Source organism: Egretta garzetta, unplaced genomic scaffold (genome assembly GCF_000687185.1).
Source record: "Egretta garzetta isolate BGI_Z169 unplaced genomic scaffold, ASM68718v1 scaffold231, whole genome shotgun sequence".
Lineage (NCBI taxonomy): Eukaryota > Metazoa > Chordata > Aves > Pelecaniformes > Ardeidae > Egretta > Egretta garzetta.
Window position 1 is genome coordinate 5,442,446 of NW_009258727.1, and position 24,615 is coordinate 5,467,060.

A 24,615-nucleotide genomic window follows, 5' to 3' on the forward strand; every position below is an offset into this window, starting at 1 on the left:
TTCATATGTACATACAGCTTGCTCTTTATGTCCCTGTTCAAATCAACAGCAATTCTTCCATTCGTCAGCAGATCTGATACATATAATGAAGAGTGAGCAGGTACACATGATGCCAGTACTGCAAGTTCTAGACTGTAAATACTAACAACAAATTTAGTTCCTGTACCTCAGCTTTTTCACCATTTTAAATCAGTAAAATTTAAAATGTTGATGTTTATTTTACTTGATTTTTCCTCTCTGCCCTCTATTTTCTATCATCAAAGTTTTGCTAATAATGATTTGCCACCGTCTGCTTAAAGAAGCAACATTCCAGAAAGTCTTGCACCCCATACAGTCTATAACACCGTAAGGCAATACCCCCACACCTGCTTCGTACTCTAAGACCAGCCTGATGGACTGCAAAATGGTGCTGTGCAGCCACAAGCCAACCTGCACAAGTCAAGATACAGAAGCCCAGGCTCACTTCTCCATGTGGTCTCCAGAAAGAGAACAGAATCGCCATAATTTTTTCTATTCCTTTTAGTGATTCAGATCACAGCCCAAAACCATAAATAACTGAACAGGTAATGCCAAAGGAATTGAGAATCGCAACTCATGAACAAGTAGTTTAGAGCAGGAATTTCTTGAATCTGAGTCATCATGAAATGGATTATATCACTGAACCACATCCCCCCCAAAATACTCTCAAAATTAGTAGCGAAGAAACTGACTGGCTGTGTTTACACATCACATATCACAGCATTAATTGGTAATCTTTTTCAGTTAAATTTTTTTAATACAAAGTAAAAACTAATTTAATATCTTTGAAATGGTTTACTCACCTCATCTAAGTCTTTAATATAAACAATTTTCTCTTCAATACCAATAGGCATTGGTTCACTATGGGGAATCTTCACCTCTTCATACATTTTATTGTTTTCTCTCTGAACTGCCTCTGGTAAGAACACCTAAAACAGTATTACAGGAAAATTAATTGAAAGTAGGAAAACAGAAAGTGTCATTACAAATAACCCACTTCGAACAATGGTTCAGTTCTCACCGATTCATTTTATAGACAGCACTGAACCCCCCAAATGGAAAATAATCAGTTTTACTACTCAGAAAATAGTCCCAAAAAGACAAAAAAAAAAGATAACTCCATTTTATTAAGTTTCAAAAGCCATTAAGTATAGAATTTCATAAAGCATTCATTTTGTTAAAGTCAGTTTAATGGTTTCCAAAAGATAGAAAATGGTATTTTAATGATTTAAGTGAACTCAGAAATAAAAAACCCCCACATTACTCAAGAATGAGATTATTTCTTCTAGAGTCAAAATAAAAACAGAATATATGACAGCATTTAAAACCCCCTGCAAAGCAGCACTGCTTCATACGTTGGACTGACAAGGAGGAGAAGCTCTAAGGGAACAAAGAGAACCGTGCTGCACATTACTCACTGGGAAAGATGTACTTCTCAAGAAGGGTCATGCACCAAACACGTACCTTTGCACCCCCAATGAATGCTGATGTTTTCATAGCTTCAGCTCGGGAATCATAAACATGCGGATAATGAATTTTTTCAAAGTCCATCTCTCTCTGTCTACCTAGGACTGGCATACTTCGAGCATTCAAAAGTGCTAGTTCTCTGCGAGCAGAAAAATAACTGCAATTATTCTGCCTGTTTTTAGCAGCCATCACAAAAACTGAATGTGGTATATTAAAGTCAACATGAGTTGTGGAAATTTAAGGAAACAAACATTGCACAAAATAATTAACAAAGAAATTTTACAGTGTTATTCTCTGGCATCAGTTAAACCAAGTCCTTATAACACAGCTTAGGTAAAAATCAAAAGCGAAATCCAGTAAGTGCAAGGCTTTCCTAAATACAGTTTTGCCTCTTTTTAAGCAATACTGCAACATGTATTCATGGTTAAATACCAGTCCTACTACATTTTTCTCAGTATGAAATACAACAGTTTGTTTACTCCTTATCCTCTCCTTCCTCTACTCCTCCCACTACCTTTAGCTGACAACATGGAAAATAGCATGCATTAATCTTGAGAGGAAAAAAAGAAAGATAGTTCTGATAGATTTAGTACAGACTTCATAAATCTTAAGCAAGTAGTGTGCGTACAGGAACTAAGATAGGCAGGCTACCCCTCTAATCTGCATCTCCCGCCCACATAGATGAGATCAAGAAGATTCTCATTAAGCAGATCACTGCTTTCTTTCGCTGAAAATTAGGTTTTCGTATTAAAAAAGAATTCTACACTTGCAATAAAATGTGACTTGAAGTCAGAATCACCTAATCACCATAGCAAACTAAAAGAAAATAAACTGTTACGATATGTTGATATAATTACAACAGAATCACTTCTCAACTTTTGGCATTTATTACCTTTGCATCCGCAGCTCTTTGGGATCAAAGCACATCAGTCCTTCTCCAGAAACTTCTCCATCTTCCCCAGCTTGCTTTTCTTTTCTGGCATTTCGCTTTTCTTCCCGACGATACTGTTTCATTAACAGCTTCTCTTGTTCAGACTGAATTGTAACTTGACAGCAATAATTGGGCTTAGCATTTTCTCCTATAAACTTCTTGCACTGTTCTGCAATATGATAACAGGTATGCATCTCCGTAAGTACTGGATTCCATCTTTGTTTTCCCCAGTTTTCTTCTAAAGGTTTGTTTTTTGAGGTTTGGTTTTTTTTGGGGGGAGGGGGTGGGGTGGTAGGGTGTGTGCATTTAAAGATAGTTTAGCTATAATTAGATGACCGTGCAGCAGTTGGTCTCAAGAAATCTAAAAGTACCAGCTCCTGTCCCAAAGGTAGGACCTTTAAAGTACCATTGTCAAACAAACAAAAATTCTTCATCCCAGAGCAAACGGATGGGCTAGCAGCAAAAGGAAGGGCTTTTTTTTTAATCTTCTGTATTTATAACTTCATCAGGAGTGGAAATGCCACTTATCTCTCCTCTTACATGTATACACTGATGAGTAGAATGGCATGAAAATAGATTAAACAGGCTGATTTTTTTTTTTTAAATGGCCTCTTCACTAATCAATTATAACATGATAACTAGATAACATGATTGTATTGAAAGCATACTCACAATGTAATTTCCCTAAACAAGTGAGAAAAGAAATCCTATTCTATACAACCACAAGGACTCCTTCCCTTTCTGTGGAAAGCAGCAGGATTGAATGAAGAAGAATCAAAATGACAGAACAATTACAATTAAACAGTTAATCTAGGGGAGCAAGGAACCTGAAAAAGCCCAGTCTCACTCAACCTTCCGAGGCCATTACTGGCCAAATGCAAACACATAACCAAGCCTTTTATATGCAATGGGGTGGAGAGATTTGTTTTGTTTTTAACTATGTCAGTGTTTTTAAACTTGTATTTTCAAAATTCTGCAAAGAGATTATTAGTTTATTTAGGTTTCGCTGAATATTATTAGTTAATTCAATTATGTTTCAGATGTACTTTTGCAGTCAAACTCTGAAGCCAAAAACTTTTTTTCATCAAATAAATCCACTTGACTGATGTTTTAAACAATTTGTGCTGCTTAGTTTTCACCTACAGTAACAGTGAAAGTCCTACCTCTCACAGCACACATACGGGATAAGGTGGCTATAACGTGTTAGATAGCATTGAAAAAATTCTAATAAACTGTCAAAACGTCCACATTAATATCATCATGTCTCTAGCTTTAACTCTCTCTCTTGTATTAAAAGGGGACAACAATGGATGCAATTTCCTAACTAAATTTAATTCCAACTGAACACACCAGGGCAAAGAACTGTTACTTGATTTGTCTGATAAGCACAACGATCACCTTCACTGCCGTGGAAGTAAATTACATAAGAAATAGTCAAATAATACAGCGTGCTACAAAAACGCAGTGCACGTACAGTTCCTTGACTTGTGCTTATTTTCTCAAGACACAAATTACTCAAAGTTGACTAAATTTCTGCAGACACAAATTATTCCCTTCCCCAAATGCAATTCTGGAATGATAAAACTTCAATCCCCATTAGAAATACCATTTTGATCACGATATAAGAAAAAAGCCTTATTAAAATTAATAAATGGAACTTGGGGCAGAGCATCTTCAGTCTCAGAGAAGATACTCAGCTATCACTGACTTCTTTACCACAGCGGAAGAGGGTTCTCTCAGTGAAAAAAAGCATAAAATCATTAATGCTTTCCTATTGTCTCAAAAGCACAACTTTGAAAATATCCTTCCTCCACATTCTAGCAGAAATTACTGTGATAGATTTTTACTGATGGCATAATGAAGAATAATTCATAAAAGCTTCCAAAATACTACTACTGCTAAGGGAGAAGAAAATATTTGTATACCCAAAATTTGTACATAGGAGAAAAACTATAATAGTTTAGTTTCTTCTGAATGTATTTGAAATTTTTTATTATGTGATTATTTTTGAAGGGAAAAAACACCCAGACACAAAACCTAGTTATACTGATAGCAAGACCTGCTTTGAAATCACAAACAGATAAAAGTAACGGTTTTTCTGATGAGTTTAGACTAACCATCAGCACAGTAAGAGGTGAACTTCTAACTACTTACCTAAATAACATTCAATTTAAGATAAACATATTAAAAAGGTTTATTTCCATTTTAAAATTACTGTGAGGATACACAAGTCCACCATGGCTAGTTTTATTCACATTTTTCTAACTTAGTATGCTGTGGACATGCGATGGGCTGCGTAGTGCTATGTCTATGTAAGATTTACCCCAAGTCACAACCTATTCACAATCAGATTTATTTTTCTCAGAGGAGGAAGTGAGTAGACTTGGTTTTAAACAGCATTTTGTAAAACAGATTTTAAAATAACTACTCTGTGCAAGCAATTTATCAATAAAACCAAAAATCACAGTATAAAAACCTAACCCCCTTTTTTTCCTCTCACTTATCTGTCCTTAAGCTTCACTTTATTTTTTTCAGAAGTGGTTGTTACTGTGGTTTTTCTCCCCAAGACCTACATCTGATAATGGTACAGAAGAGGAGAGTAACCAGGAAAGCAGATGAAGAATAACTAAAGATCAACTTATTTCCAGAGTAATCCATTAAAATAGATACAGTGCAACATTTAATACATTTAAAAACTACACATGCCCATAGGCAGTTGAAAAGTAAATAAATATATACAATACGTATGTTTCCTCTGCATAACCAGACCGTGATTTCTTTATTTAAGCCCATATAAATATACACACGCCCCCCTTTTTTTTGGCTTGCTTTTTAAATGCATAGACCGTTCTGTTGTTTGAAATATAACTGAACAAGTTAGAAAACAACTTTTTATCTGATTTGCAATAAAAACTTTGTAGGCGCTTACCTTGTAGAGTCTGGAACCTGCTATCATTTGGACAAGTCAAAGATCTTTCCAGAATCAGAGATCTGTTCTGTAAGAGTTTCTCTATCAGTTCAAAACCTTCAGGGCCGAGCAGTTCAAATAACTACAAAGAAAAAAATCATAAGTCATTGTCCAAATTCATGTAAATTTATATATAGGACTGAAATATTTAAACAAATTCATGAACTTCCAAGTAATTCAACCCAAAAGGTATCGTTGCTAGTATTCAGCCAGATTCTTGATTATAAAAAGAGAAAATTACAGAAAGTTTTCAGCTTGAAATATTTAAAAATCTATGGATTTTGTCTATTAAGTAAAACCCCATTTCTTTAAGAGAAGAGAAAGGAGATACTCTCTTGCATAAAGTTTAACTCCTCTCAAGACTAAACTTTATGTGTCTGTCTTTACAGTTATTTACATAAATTATGCTGCAAATTTATTCCTCCTCAATCGAAGCAGATAAATCAAGAGAACCAATGCTTTCTCGTAAGTCAGATAAATAGGAAGCTATTCCCATTCCGGTGAACAAGAGATACAGCCTACTGCATCTTCACAGTCACATCCTACAAAAAACAAAAAAAACCAACCCCAAAACCTAAACGACCACAAACCCACAGCTGTGGAATACAACAGGAATATGAAGAAACAAGACAATACTAGTACCCACTTCAGTCTATGCTACTTGCACATTTTTTTGCTCTGTGTGTGAGCGTGTGCAATTCAAACACATGGTGTAGGTGATGTACACCAGAACAGAGTTCCGTACCAATAGCCACTGTTTTGGCCCAATGATTCTCTTAAATGATTCTCTTGTAGTAGGTCAGATAAACAGAGTTCCCTATTTAAAGTTCCCTTTTCCACATAATACTGTTTTTAATGGAAAAAAGCCCCCACAAAACATTAAAAGCATTTCCATGTCCATCTTATCCATAATTATTTTGTCAAATCATTACAGTAGAGTAGTAAATTACTCAGAACCCATTCTTGATTTCTAATACTGCTTAAAACAATTTTTCTACATTTTCTTCAATTTCCAAAAAGGAAAACAGGGCAGTTTTTCCTCAGTGCTCTTTAAGTTTGCTGCTAATATTATTCATACAACTTCAGGTATTGGGTAAGAATAGAAGTTACGATGTACTTTGATGTGATGTTCTATGAAAGAGTAAGACTTCAGAACTGTAGGATTCAAGTATTTCTGTTTTAACTATAAAAAGGTGAGAGAGGTCTCTTACAGTCCTGTATTTGCCAACTCCTTAACAGAGAGATTTTCTGTGGCTGTCTCTGACCACTGCTCTCTGGGAACACCTCAAAAGAACTTTATGCTGCCTCTTCCTATATTTGCAAAATTTTGAACAGTACTAAGGGCATCAGATCAATGATCCTTTATTTCAGGCCAATCTGTACTTCGTAATATAAGTTGTCATGTAAAAATAAAAAAAGGGAAAAAAAAGTGTTACTCCTGTCCCTCGGGGTTTCTGTGACAAACATAAGGTTCATGCAAATTAGTACAGTGATGGCAGAGTTTGCAGAGATCATGAAATAACAGCTCTGAAATTTATAAAGTCTTATATTTCTTTCATTAGAGTAACCAAGGATGACAAATTGGAGAAGCAGTCTGAAAAAAAAAAAAAAAAAAAAAAGCAATAAATGTAGACAAATAGAGAATACTATACTCAAAAGAAACAAACTACAAAAATACAGGACAGGGAACTTCTGGCTAGACATCAATTCTGCTGTCAAGGACCTCAAGCTATGATGGATTTTTTTATCCAGCCTCCACTAGCAATGATCACTAGTTCTTATCTTTTGCATAGCTGTTCACTGTCACTTTACTGACACATGTTAGCTAATATTATCTAAAGGTATAAGATGACCTTGGTTTTCTATTTCAAAAGAAAGTGGCAAATTAGTACTGGTAAATTTGAGGAGTAGGTATTTTCCAAGGGTAAATGCTTAAGGTGGGGAGGGAAAAATAATTACAAAAGCAACAAGAAAGGAAGTGTATTTGAAATAGCTTAATTGTATAAAGAACTGAATACAAGCTTGCCTCAACTTTGCTAACGTCCTGTTGACTGTGGATTACCAGCAAGACAGGGAAGTGAAATGCTTTCAATTCAACCAGGTCTGGGCTTAAACACTAGCTTCTTATCAAGGCAGCACACACAATGTAAGCATATTCAGACTTACCGTGTCGCCCCCCCCAAAAAAAACCCAAACCCAAACCAAACACACATCACCACTCCATCACCCCCATTAGCCCTAAAATATCCAAGGTAGATCTTCAGCTCCGCACAGGACTCCAAAGCATCTCTATCACTGGAATACCGTGTTGCCCCCCCACAAAAAAACCCAAACCCAAACCAAACACACACACCACCACTCCATCACCCCCATTAGCCCTAAAACATCCAAGGTAGACCTTCAGCTCTGCACAGGACTCCAAAGCATCTCTATCACTGGAAGCTGTTAAGAACAAGCTAGAAAAGCATCAGTCAGAAAATATGAGTTTTGCTAGGGAAATAGATGACACTGTTGTTTTTGCAACAGGAAGATGTTTTTCCACTCCTGTTTTCCCAATATAATTTGAAACAAAAACCATCCGCATCAGAACTATTTCAACCGATGAGAACAGCAGAGCCGTACAAAGGAGGAGGAATGTTACACGATGTGTTCTACTTCATGCCTAGAGGTCATGAAGTAAAACCAGAAGCACTTACTCCCTCCCCAGTGAGCTAGGGGCTTAAGAGAGGAGTACCAAGGTGAAACTGTGTATCCTACCCTTCAGACAGCCTACCAGTCAAAGAGAACTGAACCCAGACAGTATTATACATGACAGACTCTGCAATGCTTATGTGGCAAAAGTCACTACATTTTGCCTTCTTGCTTGGTGGACAGTGTTGTATTCATTTGCTACCAGCAATTTGGGAACTGTCTGTATCACCTAAATAATCTTACTGCTGTCTGAAAAGGAAGAAGGCTTTCAGAACATTTTAAACAGCTAAGACAGACTGAGCTCATTGTTCAAGACCAAGGGGAAAAAGCTAAAGAATACAGAAGACCAGAAGCAATAACAGCAATAACCTGTTCTTATTGACAAGATGTCTCCCACGCCTACTAGAAGCCTGCCAGAGATCGTGGGTGGAAAACCACCATTGAGAGCTAAACCAGGACAGAAGTAGAAGTGCTGAGAGATGGAGAATAAGTTAAAGAGGAAGATCTGTCACCACCTACCACTGATGGTAGAAATGGTAAGAACGGTAGAAACAGTTTGCGAAGAGCAGAAATAACTAAACTTGAGGACTTGTAAGACCAATACGTTATTAATCATCAGATTTCTTCATATTATAGGAGTAATGCACTGCCTCCTAATTAAGGTATTAAGAACTACCACAGAATGCTAATGTTTCAAAGTGCAATTCTTTATCTTCTCATTTGTTTAGACTTCCAAAAATATATCAGGGTTGATTCACAAGGCTTTTTACAGTTTCAGAAAAAAAATTGCATTTGTTGGAGTTTTTTAAGCCTAACTTTCAAAGTAAGCAACAAATTAAAAACCAACCTGAACTTCTATAATGATAGACATCATTAAAGATCTAAGCAGCAACTGCACCCTATGGTAACTCATGAAAACTGGTATGAGTTGAAGAGAAAACACTTGTTGGGATCCACCTTCAGTAAAGTGAATGCTCACTCTGACATCTTCAGAAACGGCACAAAATTTGCTTTCTTATAAAAACCTTTTCACTGTAAGAATTACATTTTTAATATTAATAGTCACACTACCCAAATAATCCTGGGCCAAAGTTCGTACAAAGTAACTACCTCACTCCTGCTATCAATCTTACACTGAGAAGCACTTAACACTTTACAGCGACAGGTTCACTGTATAAATCAAAAAGCAGGAGAGAGAAAATCAGGAGCTGTGTCGAACTGCCTTATGCCTAGTAGGAGAAATGAAGCCCTAGAGCACAGAAAACATCTGACCAAGAAATAAAGCAGCCTTCTTTTGCCAGGACGTATCTTTCCTATAGTAGTTTCATTTTTTGATGGTATAAATTGAAGTTATCAACATAGGCTGGAATGGCTGAACCAGCTATAAAAGAGCAAAATCCACAACGCCCTCCAGTACCTACTAAATGCTGATGTAGTCCTGACTGCCACAGTTCAGTCTCACGCCTGGATGTTCAGCTGAGGCACAATGCTCAAGTGACCGCTTACTAAAGTTGCTTTGCATGTCAATTTACAAAACCCAAACCTATTACTTATCACAGGAGGCTATGTCATTTTCTGATGCACAGAACAGGCTTCCTCACCATGGTGAGATGTAAGGTGTTTGCACTACTACTCTGCACAGTATGTCCTTAGGGAATCAAAAGCCACAAACAATAGTGAAAGAAAAACAAAGTAACAATTTAGGTAAAAAGGAAAGCTTAAGGAAGTTATGAGGCAAGAGGTCAATCCTATCTACTCTTAAGCCTCTCCAAGTGATGAAGCACTAACCCCCAGTGAGCTGCATTGCTCCTTTGGACAAATATCTACTGTAAACTGCACAGAAATTCCTAATACTCACTACAGAAAAGGAGAACTACTTCTTCAGAGGTTTTATGCTGTTGAGAAAAGAATTTCGCATACAACATTTTGCTTCTAAACATTTTGCTTTCTCTTTTAGAGAAGAAAAGGCAAATTGAAAACCGGTGATCCACTGCTAGCAATTTATGTAGCTTAGGAGGCTAATTATGATGCTTCATTCCAAATGAAATGCTTTCCATTAGTCAAACCCAGGAGTTAGCAGGGTCATATCCAACCCAACAGACCATGGGATGAAACTTCTAACATTCAAATCCCAGCTAGAAGCAATGACTGTTAGAAGGACAGCAAGGCTGAGGACTATGCTGACGACAGCCTGATGGTAGCTCTTAATGAAAATATTTCAAAGAACTTGCTTTTACTTTAGTAATTTCTTTCAGCACTTTCCTAGCATCATACTTAACTTCTAACACATTGAGCTTCTGCCACTCATTCCAAAAAAGGGACAACAGCGAAATTTATGCTTGAAATGAAGATGGTGCAGGTTTGAATGGCAGACACATGTTCCTGGCACTTGAGGCTGTAATTGAATTGCCAGCCTTGAATGTTGTTACTGACTTCACACAGCTGATGGAAAAAACATTAAACAATGTTTAACACTGCATGTAAATAAATAAATAAAGAGGTTCTCATGACCCTTTCAGGACAGCCTGGTAGGAAAAAACATCTGTGCAATCTTGTTTGCAAAAATCTGTGAGGGTTCTGACACCAGAAGTGGCACAGGGACATAATTCTGTATTCAGTGTAGGTGCTAGCATTTCAGATTTGATACATTGTTGTATATTCTGGCCTGAAAAGTCAATGTCCAAGACCCTGAGAGCAGGCAAAGGAATCTGGTGAACATTCATAGTTGCTTTTTTATTAAGTTATAATGAGATAAACTAGACAGCAGGCAACAGTTGGAGAGGCTGTCTGTCAATCAGCGGTTTCTTGAATACCAGCCAAAGCATTACATTCCTTGAAGTGAGTAACAGATTTGTGTCCAAAAGGCAACCCTGACTGCCTTCAATTACAAAGGTCCCGGATGATTTCAGCTACTACTCAGTGACCATAAAGACATAGATGAGTGTGATATATGGTCACTCAGATTTGTTTGAATGATTTTTACATTTCATTTTATGTGCATAGCCTTAATATCTGGAAGAAACCATAATGAGTCATCAATCTAGGAACCAAAGGACGAGATGTGTCACGTAAGGTGAGGCAAGGTCCCCATGCTAATGATTTCTACTGAATATATGCTAGTTATATGGAAAAAGCAAGGAGACACAGCCAGCAGTCTTGCAGGCAGCCAGCAGTCTATCTGCCAGAGCAGGTAACAAGCAAGAAGCTGAACTCCAGTGAAGTGCATGACATAGTAATTTTTTTCAAGTAAGGCTCAGCCATTAAAAGTACATCTTTATTACTGAACTCACAGTTCAAGACTGAAACAAGATTTTACTCTGAATGTCAAATAGCTAATGATCACTTCTCAATTCTATAAGGCACAATTTACAAGGAGCCTTGGAGGTCTTTAGTGTGACCTCAAAAACGAGGTACAGAACTGTGAGCATTACTTTCACATCATAAACTATCTGCCATCTCAAGGGCATTTTCTTGATTTCTGCATCTTCTATGAAGTGGGAAGGGATCCCATAAATCTCAGAAAACATTTCGGTTTTCAAATATGAACAAAAATAGACCAGGAATGGTCCTTGTACCTTGCTTGAGTCTTAGTACTGCTCTGCAGCAATACATGAAACAGAAAACCAAATTCAGCCAACCAGTGGTTGTCTTTTGTACCTCTGTACCTTTGTGTCTCTGTACCTTCATAGCCTAACAGCTGGTCTAGGTCACAGCGTACCACCTACACAACTAATTGCCATGCCTGCACTTAGTGGCTTGTTTGCAGATGATATTGCTTTACAAGGCACAGTTTTCAGACAGCAGTGGAAGAATCATCTCCATAGCAGAGTCTCAAGCTTATTCTGTTCTAGGAGCTCTTAAGTAACTGGAATGATTGCTTCATTTCAAAAATTATAGGGTCAATATGACCTTTTTCTTGGGCTACAGGCTTCCTGCAAAAGCTGTCTGGATATAGTACCTAAAGAGTACCAGACAGAAAAATTCATGTTAGCTATTGTTTAAAACATTCAGTAACAAAAATAAAGACATTGAAGATAGAGGGTTTTTTTGCATAAGCAAATTCAACATAAACTTCATGGATGTAATACATAAACTGATTGCTAATTACTGCTGTGCTGAAAAGTAATGGACTATCACCACCTCTAACATCTACAGATTATAGAAGAACACTTGGTTTAAAAACAAGTTTAAGATGTTCTGTATTTTCATATTTCTTACAGGCTGATTAAAATGAGACAAGCCAGACAAGGCATAATTTCTTACTGTTGTTATTAAAACCAGATACTAGGTGCATGTGAAAGTCATTCAGCTCTCAGACCTGCTTTTCTTTTTTCAAGCCTGGCATTTTTGAATAGACAGCCTATCACATTAAGTCCACCTACACAGGAACGATCTTCCAATCCTAGGAACCGTTTCCACCTAGGAGACTGGCACAGAGTCTTAGCTCAGCTTAACTGCACCTGCCTCACAACAGAACAGGGGCCAGGCACTTCAAGCACTTTGAAGGCAAGTTGTGTATGCAGAATACATTTCCAATGGCTGTTCCTCAGTACAGGGTCTGGAGGACTCTCATATTGGAACCCCGTCGATCACTGGGATCTGATACGACAGAACAACGTGCCCACGGGCAGGTGTTCCAAGGGGCGAAAGGAGCACCCGGCTCTCAGGCAGCCTCCAGCAGAATCAAGTGCCACCTTCAAGAGGATGAATGAGAAGTTATTACTTGTCAGCAGAGAGGTCTTAAGGGTCTGCCCATGAAATCAGCTACCTTTGAGTTTTTGGAGTTTACTTTCAAGACAGCAATTGGAAGAAAATAATGAATGAAATACAAAGTTAGAAACAGGCAGATTAAAGAAAAGCAGCAAAATTCTAGGATTCTTTCAATTTATCTTGTACGATACAAGAATAAGTAAGGAAGCTGATGGAAAAATTTTCATGTAACATTGCCTTTGGGAAAGATACTTGCATAAAGATAATGCATTCATGGCAAATTCTTACTCAACACTCTGCTTTTGGTTGCTTTTCTCATTACTAGATTTGCAGTGCAACAAGAAATGCTAGAAAACTGGTCAACTCGGGACACATTTTTAGCTCAGGTTCCATGCAAATAAAGACGCAGCCAATTATTCGTTTTAGTACTGTTTCTCCTCAGCACATTGGCATGCCCTTTATTTCTGTATCCACAGATCACTAGGCAATTTTACTTCAACTACTCACTAGTAGAAATAAGTGAATCACAGCAAGAAAAATTCCAAAATGAGTATTAAAACATGAAAACTGATTTCTTTGAAAACTCAGCCTACAGGTACCAGTCAATACTTCTTTTAAATCAAACTAAAATCTAAAGTTAAAACACTGAAATTGATCGGTTAGAGGAAAAAAAAAAATTAAGATTATTTTTCTTATAACAAGACTCAAAAACCAGACTATCAGATTGAAAGCATTTGCAAATATTGCTTAATAGGCCTAAACCAGTCATCTTACCTACTTAATTTCCTATCAGTTTTGATTACAGATATCTCCTTAGTATTCTTATATAAAAAAATAGCATAATCTGTCACAACGTAATTCTAAAATATCTGCTGAAAAGCTTTCTCCAGCTCCTTGTGCAAATCCATACTAGAACTGCCTACCGTACTTGACAAAGAGACAAGCACATAAACATAAAGCACCTTAGTAAATTTTCTTAATATTTTTAAGTGAAAATCAGTAGACTGGAGAGATCACCACCATCATCAACGTTTTAACACTGACTAATTAGAAACCTACACAGATGCACTGATTTTGAAAATTTCAAACATATAGCTACAAGGTGATTTCCACCAGCTTATTTAGCTTGAAGACTTCAGTAATTTGAAATAATGTCAAAGCCAGCTACAAACAGCAGACTACTGACATGCATTTTGAAACGGAAGCCCTGAAGACCAATTTAAGCACAGAAAAATTTGCTGTTACATGATTTCTTAAACTAGTATTTATCTTCAGAAGTATTCTGGGATCAGCTATTTATGAATTTTGAAGAAAAAAATAATTCTAAGATTAGCTAATTGCTGCACTTGCCACTTTTATAAGCATAGGAAGCAGGCAAATTTGGAATTACCGAATGAGTATTTGTAAAAGTACCAGACAGATGCCTGCATCACTATTGCAGTAATACAAATCCAAATTCTCCCAAAGAAAAAAAAAATTAAAAATCTAAGACAGCATAACTTGAATAGGAGACAGCAGATGCCTATTTCATTCTGTAGTGAGAGCAAACAACAAAGTAAGGGGTAAGAAATTCTGAATTTGTCCAGCAGGAAACATACATTGATAGAGGAAGTTTCTAGATAAGAATCAAACATCCAAACCAATTGTTTTAGGGCTCATGATTTCAGATACTTGTAATATAGGGGTGGTTGGAACAGAATTCTTTTCTACAAAAGACAAAAACCTGCATATTCTTAAAGGACAGCAATTCCCAAACCTGACCATTTTGGAAGGGGGACTTGTCCGAGCATGGAGCCATTTGCCTCTAGTCCAGCACTTCTGCTATCCTGTGTAGTGACCATGTACAAGAAAATGCCAGAAAGTGGATGCTGAAGAAAAGGAAGGGACTCTAATACTGAAAGCTAGTTTTATCCCAATTAGGATAGTGAAATCATGAAACGCTGCCAGGCCCAGCAGGCTGCCCCCAGGGAAACCGGCTGCAGGGCGTCACACCCTTGCTGTGCGCTCCAACACCTTGGGTTGCCATATGCTCATGGGGGCGAGAAGGAAACAGGACAAGTTTTCCCTTGAAACATAGCCTTTTGTATTATTTTAGGAGTGTGTAGAAAAGAAAAAAAAAAAAACCAAAACAACAAGGGCTTCAGCTAAGGAAGGATGCATTTTTAGCCTAGCTTTCCAAGGAAACAATACCTACCAAATCACTCTCTGAATCTACCAGTGTGTGAACTAACAAACAAGTTTTAAGCCTCTTCAGTAACTTCCAAGTTTGACAGGGAGACAGAAACTTTCAGGGATCTGAAGGGGCCAGTAGAGGAGACCGATCCAAATGACTGCCCTTTGTGCCTCCCGCTCTTACCCTCCGTGGGGCTGCAGCACGAGCCCAGCAGCATTAGCACGCACCGGGGAGCCCAGCAGCAAAGCACCGGCACAAACTCTTCTTTGGCCAGCAAAGCTGCAGCACTCACACTGCGGCAGATATGGGGGTATAGGAAACCACGCAACACCGAGAGCCGCAAGAAACCCCTGTGACTTCTGCGGCTCAAGCAGCTGTGGGTTTGGGGTCTTTTGGTGGGGTTTTCCCCCCTTCCTGCCTTCCATAAAATGATTTGGAGGAATGCGATTTTGTGTCTAGTTAATGAGTGAGCCTTAATCTTTCAGGTGCCATCTGACTGCATTTCTTGCAGGACTTGTAATTCCTTATGTCTCCACGTGGATGTGAAAAGAACTTCTCAGCATCAAAGAAAATAAAAAGGGAAAAGTTCTATCAGTTACAGACTGGCTCTCTCTAGAAAAAGACCTCATTAAGTTTAATGACATATTGAAGCTGATTCAAAAGGTACCATGAATAGATCAAGCCTCATACCACCTCAAAGATACAACAAGCTTTCTCTCAGTACAAAACTGAAGTAAAGCAGTTGACAGGAAAGACGAAAAGTTACCGTCAGGAAGGAGAGCAACCAGCTCTTAGCACCAGGACGAAGCCTAGCATCTCTTGGCTCTCACTGTGGCTCTTTCATCATTTCTTAAGTTCTGTCCTCGAAACCAGCACTCAAATGCCATTCAGTTTAGTTTCTTATGAAGGGAGACAGCATGGCTCTGTTTTCACAAAAAGACAAAGTTTCCTATCATCCTTGGGGTTTCAACAGTCCTTGGACATCAACAGAGCTGTGTATTTCTGATTTTAAAAAGGCCACAACTAAAAAAGGAGAAAACTGTATCAAAAATAACTGGATATTTTTCTCAATATGAAAGATAAGCTCCATGGTCAAGAATAATGAGATCGAAGCTTTGTATGTCTGAGTATAAAATTCTTAGTAATTTTAATAAAATTACAAAGAGAAGCATATGAGCTAGAAAAGCCGGTCTCATGCCAAGTTAGAAGCTTTGATGATAAGATAAAGATAAAACACCACAGGGGTGATCCACATATGCCTGTACTTTCCCATAATGGGCACTGCTTTTATGAACTAGGTAATGGGGAATAAGCTTTGTGATATGTTAATTTGTTAGTGCTAGAAAGTCCTTTTAGTGAACAAAAGGAAGAGCCACTGTGACACTTAAAACCAAACATATTTTGAGACAAGTTGCTTTGACATGAAAATATCTGTGATGCAAGGGTACAGACACGCACACAAAGCTAAAAGCTAATGTTATCATTTCATGATACTTAAGAAAAATGCACATTAAGTTATATCAACATAGTATCATATCCAAAGCTTCCATGTGGTGTTGCATATACATAGCAATGAACATTTAAATTAGCTGGTTTTAAGTCAAAATGGATGTTAGACAGTAGCTTTTTGAACTGTTCTCTCAAAGGAGCCTCACAACAAGAGCTACCCCACTTCGTTATTGATTCTAACCAAGAAATAATTTCCAAAGACAGCATGAATTTTGTTTATTTTCTACTTCCTATCACAAACTTGTGTGTGACGGATATTAAGGGACAAACCTAACAAATTACCTTTTAGTAAACAGTTACATGAAACTAATACAGTGGCAAGAGAAATTCAGTCCGTCTTCAGGAAAGTTCCATGGCAAAAGAATTCTAAATTGTCCAATGACAAAAGATGAGCCACACTGAATTCAGAGAGATGAAATTTTGAAGTGACTTCGGGGCGGGGGGGCGCATAAGCAAATAATGATGGAACAGAGAGTAGAGGAATGTGAACTATAAAAAAATTACTCTGGCTATGAGTACTTCCTTTTCTTTATTATGTCCCAGATACTTGGAAAAACCTATAGATACTGCTCTTCCATGTTTTCTAACAAACCTCTAAATTATGACATTGAAGCTTGGGATTCGTAACCATTTGCAAACATTCAGACACGGATCTTAGATAGGTTTCCTACACTTACAGCTAACTTTACAATCACTACTAGATTAGTAACAATCACTAATAGGGCTGGTTGAAGAGTTCTCCAGGAGCAAAAGATTAACGTTTCTGGAAGTCAGATAAGTACTTCCATTTCCTTCTGTCACCAAAAATAAGCCATTTATAACTTTTGAAGTGCCTTGTACAGTTTATAGATAACATTTTAACAATCACTTTGTTCAATACTGCAAAAGAAGATACCAAATGAACAGTGGTTCAGTAATAAACCCCAGTACCAATAGTAGGAAGTATGCAACAAGGACAGAGGTGTTCTGATACAACCTGTGACAATTCCTAGTAGTAAACAGCACTGGTACTTTAGCTATACCCTATATAAAAATGGATACTGAATATTTATTGAAATAATAATAAACTACTCCTGATTGCCAGTGTCTGCTTAAAGCGCTTACAGGCAACCTAATTTCCATGTCCAAATGGAGCAATCAGGTAACTTAACAGCATCCTGAAGAACATCTCACAAGGAGTAGACAACTGCTCTGTGTGTAACAGATCTGAGAGTTGATGCTCATGCACATTTCTTTTATCAGTGAAAGGTGCTCAGTTACTGCAAAAGCTATGCTAGCACTGGGAAACAAACTTGCCTAGAATCTGAAGTTAACCGAAATTCTTGGTGAGATTTTTCCCTCACCAGGAAGAACAGCCAATATTTACAAAACATTTGTTTTCTGCTGCCAGTCTATTGCTATCCCCTCCCTCCCTCCCTCCGAGTGCCTTTTCCTGCAAGCCGCAGTCCGTTGATGCATTACTCCCACACTAAATATGTTTGTACTACTGCTACTTCTTTGCATCAAGCCAGGCTGGCAATTATTTTTTCACATTTAATTTCCTCAGTTTTCCATGCTTTATTTCATGTTATCTTCTATACGATGGACCTCCTGTGAACCCTTTTCCAATTATTTTTTAGCACCTCCTATATATAGCAATGATGAAGTAATCTGCAACTGCTTTCCCTATCAATAGGCAGTCTATATTAACACATTCTCCACTTAAGTTCAGCTATGAAACGTACTTCTAACACTGACAGTTATCTGGCAGTGCTTAACAAAGAAGGTCTTTAAGGTCTTTACAATGGGATATAAACATACAGATGTTGATGTTTTTGAAATATGTTCAGTCAGAAAAACATTTTCTGGTTGCGGCTTTTTTGCTTTTTATTTAAATATAGCTATAAATAGCTGAATGCATACTTTCATGTTTCCAGCATCTACATTTTTTTAAAGAATGCTAATTTAACTGGCACATCAGGATATTTAATGTTTAATAATGTTAAAGGAAAAAGAGTCAGTAGACACCTTATTCCAAAATTCCACTTGCAAATCCTTTCACTCAACTAACTTCCACAGTTTTGTTTTGTTCTTTAATGAATTTAACATTAGTAAGGAAAGGTTTAATAATGACTTCTACAAAACAGAAGAAAGCACTGTGATTTTTTGCTATTCTTAAGACTTAGCCTCACCAAACCTAATCTCCACAAACTTAGGGCTTCAAAATAAACATTGCTGAGTAATACAAGACAGTAATATATAACTACCTATATAATATACTATATTTATAGTATATATAATATATAGTAATACAAGATGCTGAAGCACAGAATGCTTTTGTTGCCTTTCTGCAGAGTCCATGCCTGGTTCCAGCATGGCATTAACATGCTAAGTTTAGAACTGAGGAACTTCTGCAGCGTGACAGAAATATACTCCTGAGACACTCAGTCTTGGCATCAAATATCCAAGATTTTCCCTGTATTAATGCATTTTTGAAAGCTGTTTCACAACATCTTTTGTCTCTTAAGATAATTAATAAATATGATAGCTCATAAAAAAAATAGTTCATGCTCTAAACCAAGCTGTTTAGTCAAAGTTTTTACGACAAAAAAACCCATGATGAAATCTAACCCTATTTTCCATTTTGAACAAAAAACTTGCAGTATGACTACCCTCTGCTCACACGAGCATTCAGTTTTTGCTAAATATTCCATGCTTATATCAGTTGTTCAAGACTATTTTATTAACAGTGTAAAACTCATTGGATTAAACTAGTTAAAATTAGTAAAAAGTAGTTAACCAGTGAGTGTGTAACCAGATCATAGAATCATAGAATCGCTTTGGTTGGAAAAGACCTTTAAGATCATCGAGTCCAACCTTTAACCTAACCCTGCCATCCCACCACTAAACCATGTCCCTAAGCACCTCATCTATCCTTCTTTTAAATAGCTCCAAGGATGGGGACTCTACCACAATGCCCAGTTCCTCTCTGGGAAAGTCTCATAACAACGCAACGGCAACAAAACATTGAAGTTCTAAGTGGCAAAAATTTCCCAAGCCACAAAGAAATACATGTTAGTGCAATTGTATTTTATAATGGTGTTATTTTGCTGGCTGTGCATCTGAAATATTGGCTACACACAGACACAGGTCAGAAATCACCTTCGTAAAATAAGTTAAAAACAAGCACAGACCAAGACAAGTAGTAAAACCCAAACCCTTTGGAAATCAAAAACAAGTCTTCAACTTATTTTAATGATGCTAGCATCTTATCCTAGAGGTTTTGCCTTTGCACATGTTTAATTATTATTTCGAAAATATATTCGGTTTTCTTATTTCTTTCACTTTTGGACAATCACATCAGCCATTTCACCACCGACTTCAGTTTCTGGCCAATTTAATTTTCTCATTCACTAACAAGCAGTCCTGTTTACTTATGTCTCAGTACATCATACTATTTGTTATATTTCAAATAGTGTTTCCCACTACATTTTCTAAAGACTATACACTAAAACCACTTCTATGAGCCTCAAGTTCTGCCAAATTGGATTTTGACACCAAAGTTGTCTTTCTCCACCTAATAATGGCTTGATAAAAACCATGCAGGGGAAGCATCAGCCTTGCGCTGGGGCTCTCAGAGCACCTTTGGTTCTGCTTCAGACGAGTTAGAAAAGCCGCAGCTGGGAGTCCTAAGCCTCACGAGAAGAGCAGCAGCTTATACAGAAAAGCCAAGCTTTGGCTTTGACAGGGAACAGAGAACCTTCTGGGAGCACTGAAGCACAAGCAATTAGACTGATGTGCCGAGCTAGTGACAAGTAAAACGGAGTTTCCAGTAGCAGAGCATTCATGTTTGATATTTGGAGGAGCTAAGCGTTTGCAGAATCCAATATCTGGCATTCTACAAAGCAACAAAAAGCTGATGCTTCATATCGTATTTTGCTTAAGGAAAGAAAAGTACACATCTACTTTCACACCTACACACTGCAGTTTTCTGATGGAGAAGAATCATAGAATCATAGAATGTTTTGGGTTGGAAGGGACCCCTAGAGGCCATCTAGTCCAACCCCCCTGCAGTGAGCAGGGACACCGCTAACTAGATCAGGCTGCTCAGAGCCCCATCCAACCTGGCCTTGAATGCTTCCAGGGATGGGGCCTCCACTGCCTCTCTGGGCAACTTGTTCCAGTGTTTCACCACCCTCATTGTAAAGAATTTCTTCCTTATATCTAGTCTAAACCTACCCTGGTTTAGTTTAAAACCATTACCCCTTGTCCTGTCAGCTTGTAACTTGGGGAATGGCTACAGAGCATATGCAAACAAGCTCCACTTGCCCTCTGAGGCAAGCAAAAGTATTAGTCAAATATTGAGCCAGAGCCAACTGCGCTAGGCACAGATAATGCAGCCTGTTTCTCTACAGCATCTCTCCTGGAGCCCGCACAGTATGTCAGAAGAACGATCTCAAAACTAGCACCCGAGTGCCACACAAGTCTGCAAAAATGAAATGTCAAAGCACTTTTCACAGTTGTTATTATAATGTGAACTGTGAAGAGTTCAGAGCTCCTAATATAAATTATGTATTCAGGCTGCTCACGGAATCACTCTCAATACAGACCTAAGAATTATTAAGCTGAATTCACGTTTAGAAATGAGAATTAAATGTTTCTTGGGTCATCAAATTTTTGCATGCTGACAGCTAGAATATATATAGTTTTTATTTGTAAAAGGTAACACTAAAGTTCTGACTGCTCTGGAAAGCAATGAGCAAGAAGCAGGTAAATACAGAGAAGTGTCTGCAGTGTGCGCTGCTGACAAACAGCACACTAAGTCCTAGTAGGAAGCAAAATCTACACACACTTGCTCAGTCTTACTCTGAAGTAATGTGATTTTGTGTAACACTGTATAGGCTCTTCCACTGGCTTACCTGAAGTAGTGAGCAAGTGTGTGCAACCTGTAGGAATTCAAACATTCTTTTGTAGCTGGTTTGTATTATAAGCTGTAAAATATGCTCTCTCCTGTTGAACTGTATTTCAATCTCGTTTCACAGTGTTACACGTCTTAGCTTACACTTGAAAAAAATTTAAATGTTCAGATAAATCATGTTAGGCTTTTAAAGGGTATTAGAAATTTGGTCATGCAAATTAAGCCTGTATGTCTCTTCTCTTAAGAGAATAATGAGCATTACAGATTCCTGTTTAATGCAGGAAACAAAATGAATGATTTCTCTGAACAACAAATGTCCATTATTTATAGATATTTAATTTAGGAGACCAATTTAACACATCTGAAATCAAGGTCACTTTAAAACCTAATTGAGATTACTTGCAACACAAGGACTATTTATTTCCTGTATACCTTAATTTATTAATTAAGTCACACAAAAGGTTAAGATATAAGTACTTAAAAGGCCTGCTCCACTTATTTATTGTAAGATCCTATTAACAAGGAACTTGTTACAAAACAAGACGTTTTTTAACTTAAAAAAAGAACATACTAGGGTATGTGATAATTTAGACTTGATTTTAACGAAAGAAATCCATCAGGAAAAATGAAGACTTAAGTTAATAGAGAATTAGGAGTAAATATAACAATAGAATTTTCTCCAATTACATTTATTTATTCAACTGAAATGACAGAATTACAGAACAGTTGAGGTTGGGAGGAACCTCTGGAGATGGTCCAGGGTTGAAAACACCACAATCTCTTGAGCAAACTGCTCCTATGACTGACCACACTCCCAGTGATAACATTTTTTTATGTTTACATGGAATATCCTGTATTTCAGTTTATGCCCATTGCCTCTAGTCCTGCCATTAGATATCACAGAGAGGAGTCTGGCTCCATCTTCTTCACCCCCTCACCATCAGATCTGATCAGATCAGATGCCCCTGAGCCTTCCCTTCTCCAAGCTGATCAACCCCAGCTCTCAGTCCTTGCATATCAGATGCTCCAGTCCCTTCATCATCCCTGAGGCCCTTCGCTGGACTCAGACCAGTATGCCCGTACTGGACATCATCCTACAACTTTCCAATTTTATTTGTTCATCTTACTGGTCAAAGCAGGGCAGTAAAATGCACGAGTGCAATGTTAATTAAGAAAGCCTAACATTTGAATAATAACCACAGATAGTTTTCATAGCTTTTGCTCTGTGCTGCTTGTCTTCCTCTCCATTTTATAAGCAAAATGAAACAAGCCTACCTAGCAATAAAATAGTATTAACAGAGGAGGTAAAAGAAATTCAGCTGATCACATGTATTCTCCAGAATAAGAGGTAAGTACTGATCAAAGTCAGTCTAGACACACCTGTTGTCATCATCAGACTATCATGTGAAATGCAGCATCACCATTTTTTAATTGTAACTTTTTCAACTTTAGGGGTGGGGGAAGAAAGTTTTGTTCAAAGAAGAGGGGACAGCATCAGATGAAGTTAAGTGATGGTAATGCAAGAACTGTGGGGCTTTTTGAAAGATAAAGGTGATAGATGAAGGTGATACTTACCAAGCCTCACAAAACTTTCCTTCCCTGCGGCACTGTGAAACACTGAGTGGAGTTTTCCCCTCAAAAAGCACAGCAAACACAACAGTGAACATTATCCAGGAAAATTTAAGGGGTCTTATCTCCTTTATCAACTCATCAGTTTCCAGAGTAACATACTACCCAATATTAATATGCATATCAGAAATTAATTCATCAGTCAATATTAAATAAAAAACCAAAACAAACCCAAACCAAAAACACAGAGGCTTTTTTCTGTGTTCTAAAAAAATATGCATCTTTCTATAGTATCCATGAAATACTATAATAAAAGGCTCTCTGGGGAAAAAAAAAAAGAGAGACAGAGAGAGAGAGTCATCTGTAATTAAAAGGCTAGGGAAAAAACGCATTATCTGTTGAGTGCTGAGCCATATAGTTTCTATTCTGATCAGAAATAACCACACTGACCAGTCCTGGTTTACTGTGAATGCCCTGTGACTTGCAAGCAGCAGCATGAGGCTGCTATTTCTACTGCCAAACCTATCTGTTACGTTTTGGTTTAGACACGAAGAAATTCTAATAAAAAAAAAAAAAGTGTCATCACTGCAGGCTGACAGATACAATTTTAGAAGTACAACTTAGTTTTCAAATATCAAGAAAACACATAGAAATTCAAGTTTGTCTAACTCAGGAAAAGACTTAATAATCTGTGAATACCTTTTCTTTTCCTTATTCCACTACAACCATCATTTACTAAGGGTTTTATATGAAAATTTCCTATTTATAAGGAACAGTTTATGTTTCCAGAAGGTGAAGACATACTAGACTTGACTGGGTAGACTGGAAGGACTTCTTAAAAGATGACTACAGAGGAAAAAAAAACAACAACAAAAAAATTCATCTCCTGCTACGTGTTTCTTCTATTTATTGGCTCATATCCCTACATCAGGGAATAATTTTAGTGTCTTTTGCTTTGAAATTATTCAGGCCTGTTTTCCATTCCAAGTTCCCCAGACCAGCTGACTTCACTATCTAGGTCCCTTACTGTAGCACAAATTTCCCTTTTGAAAGGGAAATTTTGACTCAATGATTTAGTCTTAATTACTGACATGTTACTTTAATTCATTTAAATTTTAAAATTAAAATTTGTGTCTGGTTAAAGAAAAATATTTTATTTTGGATATAGGAACAAGGTAGTCAAAGAGAAAAGAGTGTGGATATGAAAATGATTGCATCAAAGCTGGGAACAAAATTCAGAGAGCTCACTGTTCTCACAGCTGGAGTGCAAGATAACCTCTCATAAATCTTCAAAAACTGACACATGAAATAACACAAGTGCGATAACACCATGAATAAGAAAAATAAAAATATGATTGGAGAAGAGTTAAAAGGATGTATTTTGGGGAAAAAAAATGCAGGTAACTGGAAAATGGCATAAATGTAGCATGGGCTTACTAACGATACATCACTTGGTCTAACACTTCATTAATCTAGAAAATGAATAAATAGCAGTTGTCTCACATCTGGACTTCATTTAAAACATTGCAATTTTCCACATGAGGACTTGGTTAAATTTGTGAAGATGAGCGTTAATAGAAGAATTAAAAGTTGGCAAGGAACTGCCTGAAGGGTAAATGAAAGGAAAGGCAGTGTTGAAAAGGCACAGCATTGTTGGGGGGGGGGGGGGGAGGTAAAAGAAC

The 24,615-nt window shown here is 37.4% G+C and overlaps 1 protein-coding gene across 1 annotated transcript in view; it reads right to left on the reverse strand.

The window, feature by feature from the left end:
• ASCC3 (activating signal cointegrator 1 complex subunit 3) overlaps nt 1-24,615 on the reverse strand; it is a 261,873-nt gene that overhangs the window by 227,213 nt on the left and 10,045 nt on the right. Inside the window, exons 4-7 of the mRNA XM_035888780.1 lie at nt 5,346-5,466; nt 2,378-2,585; nt 1,483-1,624; nt 822-947 (exon numbers count right to left, since the gene is read on the reverse strand). Coding sequence (XP_035744673.1) covers nt 822-947; nt 1,483-1,624; nt 2,378-2,585; nt 5,346-5,466 — 597 coding nt within the window. The remainder of the gene's footprint in view (nt 1-821; nt 948-1,482; nt 1,625-2,377; nt 2,586-5,345; nt 5,467-24,615) is intronic.